At 40.8% G+C, this 2,406-nt stretch overlaps 1 protein-coding gene across 1 annotated transcript; it reads left to right on the top strand.

The window, feature by feature from the left end:
• Positions 1-256: 256 nt before the first annotated feature.
• SARC_14375 (hypothetical protein) lies at positions 257-2,402 on the top strand (the record flags this gene model as incomplete). The annotated part of the gene is made up of 2 exons (XM_014291492.1): positions 257-540; positions 1,804-2,402. Coding segments are annotated over 2 exons (755 nt in total), but the record flags the coding sequence as incomplete, so codon positions are not given.
• Positions 2,403-2,406: the final 4 nt, after the last annotated feature.

The following is a 2,406-nucleotide window of genomic DNA, read 5'->3' as shown; positions in this document are numbered from 1 at the left end:
TATATCTAAGTATAAGTAGATGATATCTGTACGTTGAATATATATATATATTTATATAAATACATGTATATATAAATTAATACATACATTTATATATATATATATATTATCATGTCATATTAAATATATATATATATGTATATATATACACGTATCATTATAGTATTCCGACCGCAGCCCACAAGCGGTGCTTGCAGTACATGCGTATGATACATGTAATTATATTCACTCCACCACCCCCTTCCTCCCTCACACAACAGGCTTGGCAGCGAAGCCAATGTCGCGAAGATCGACTGCTCTTCGTCCGGAAGCACGCTCTGCAGAAGGTTCAACGTAAAGTCCTACCCCACCATTTCCTTTGTCAAAGATCAGTACGTATACGACCACGTGGGTCAACGCACCAGCGATGACTTCATCAAGTTTGTCAGGACTTCTCACAAGGACCGAGATGCGTATGAATTCCCGGCCCCCTATTCACTGGTAGAGGACATTCAGAAGGAGCTGCTGTTACTGATAAATCGCCTCCCGGAGGAGACTGAGGTGTGTGATATAGACTGCTCTATAGTTAGTATATTTGGTGTGTATTATTGAGTAGTTATATAGACAGTGTATGTGGGGTATGCTACGGGGTAGTTGTATAGACAGTATATGTGGAGTGTGGTATTGGATAAATGTGTAAGCATATATACTTTATATGTACGAAAGTATATATGTATATATATATGTGTGTGTATGTATATATATATATATATCCAACATTTGAGGTATGTGCACTGTAGCAGAGGTATAAAAGCGTGTGTCTCAAGAGAATCAAGGTGTGTGCTATATAATGTATGATATATAAATCATATACTTATACAACAACATTTGAAGTATATGTGCAGTATTAAGGGTGGGTTTGTGATACAGTCTTCTGTAACAGAGGATCTGCCGACTCACACGTGTATTGTTTGTAGATCCGCTGTGAATGTGTCTTTAGGGAAGCACCTCACTCACCCGGTGTGTTTGAAGTGTGGTTTTTACAGATGTGTGTTCGATATGACTATATAAATGTGTGAAATGAGAGGTATTATCGAGTGGGTGTGCCTTTGAAAATAGTACATATTTGTGTGTGAATATATATATATATATATAATATGTATGTATATATATATATGTGTGTTTGTTTGTTTGTTTGTCGTGGTTTATACTCGTAGATAGGTCTACGCAAGCAGTTATCTACAGCGAGTATCGTACGTAGTTCAATCAAGGACAAGTAGAATGTTGTTCACTGTTGGTTATCTCTACCGCACGGGATAGTTTTTTTTCCATAGATAGTAGTATGGACTCGTATATGTATGTGATCTGCGCCAAGATAGCTGGTTGCTATGGAAACCACGTGCTATATGTGGGTCTGAGCGGATGTTATTAATACATAACTGGAAATGGGAGTGTGTATGTGAATACAAGGTGGCGGCATGCAAATAGCTGCTAGTTGTGTGTACGTAAACATACTGTCATGATGCTGCCTGTAAAGGGCTTGAGGCTCTACCTGTGGTCCACTATACTTTCGATCGCGGCTATATAGATGCCTTTGTATGTGTGTATGTGTATGTACCCGTGTATGCGTATGTGTATGTGTGCCCACCTATCCCAGGTGAAAGTCAATTCTCTTAAATCTACCTTCGAACTATACCTCACGCAGTCCAGTCCATTACATCTGCAACTCAATAACCCGGAGACACATAACCCTAACTATTTTGCATCGTCCACATGTCTTCTACTTACACACACACCACCACTTCTAACCTCTCTCTGATGCAGAAAATGTTGACTCATGCACCCTTTGTTGGCACGGTCCTGTTCTTCGTTGGTACTATGTCCGGCTTTGTGATTGCCATCTTGATCTCACTCTGCTGCTTCGGGGACAGCGGTAGCAAAGAGGGCCGCCTCACCGCCGAACAAGCGCGTCTGCTCGTGCAAGAACAGGACCGAACTGTCCTCGAATCGTCCGCAAAAGGTGGTAAAAAGGGCAAAGCGACTAAGAAATCAGACAAGAGTGGGGCGGACAGTAAGGCTAAGGCTAAGGATAGCATCAGTGAAGGAGATGACTTTGAGTTGGTAGAGGAAGAGTCGGATGTGGATGAGGGACTCGGAGATGAAGAAGAGACCCATAACGAGAGTAGTGATGAGGATCCCGAGGATAAGGAGGTTATTGAAGAGAAGAAAGATACTAAGAAGGGAATGAAAGCCGCCGCTGGTGGTGCTAAGAAAGGCAAGAAGAAGAATGCCTGAGAGGTGTAGATAAAAGATGAGGAGTGTGTGGATGTATATGTACGGTATTTATACATATATATATATGTATTCGTATATATTTGAGTATATATGTATATATACACTTCCACAAACACACACACACACACACAC

Source organism: Sphaeroforma arctica (genome assembly GCF_001186125.1).
Source record: "Sphaeroforma arctica JP610 unplaced genomic scaffold supercont1.4538, whole genome shotgun sequence".
In the NCBI taxonomy this organism is placed as follows: domain Eukaryota; class Ichthyosporea; order Ichthyophonida; genus Sphaeroforma; species Sphaeroforma arctica.
This window is presented reverse-complemented; position numbering and strand designations above follow the sequence as displayed.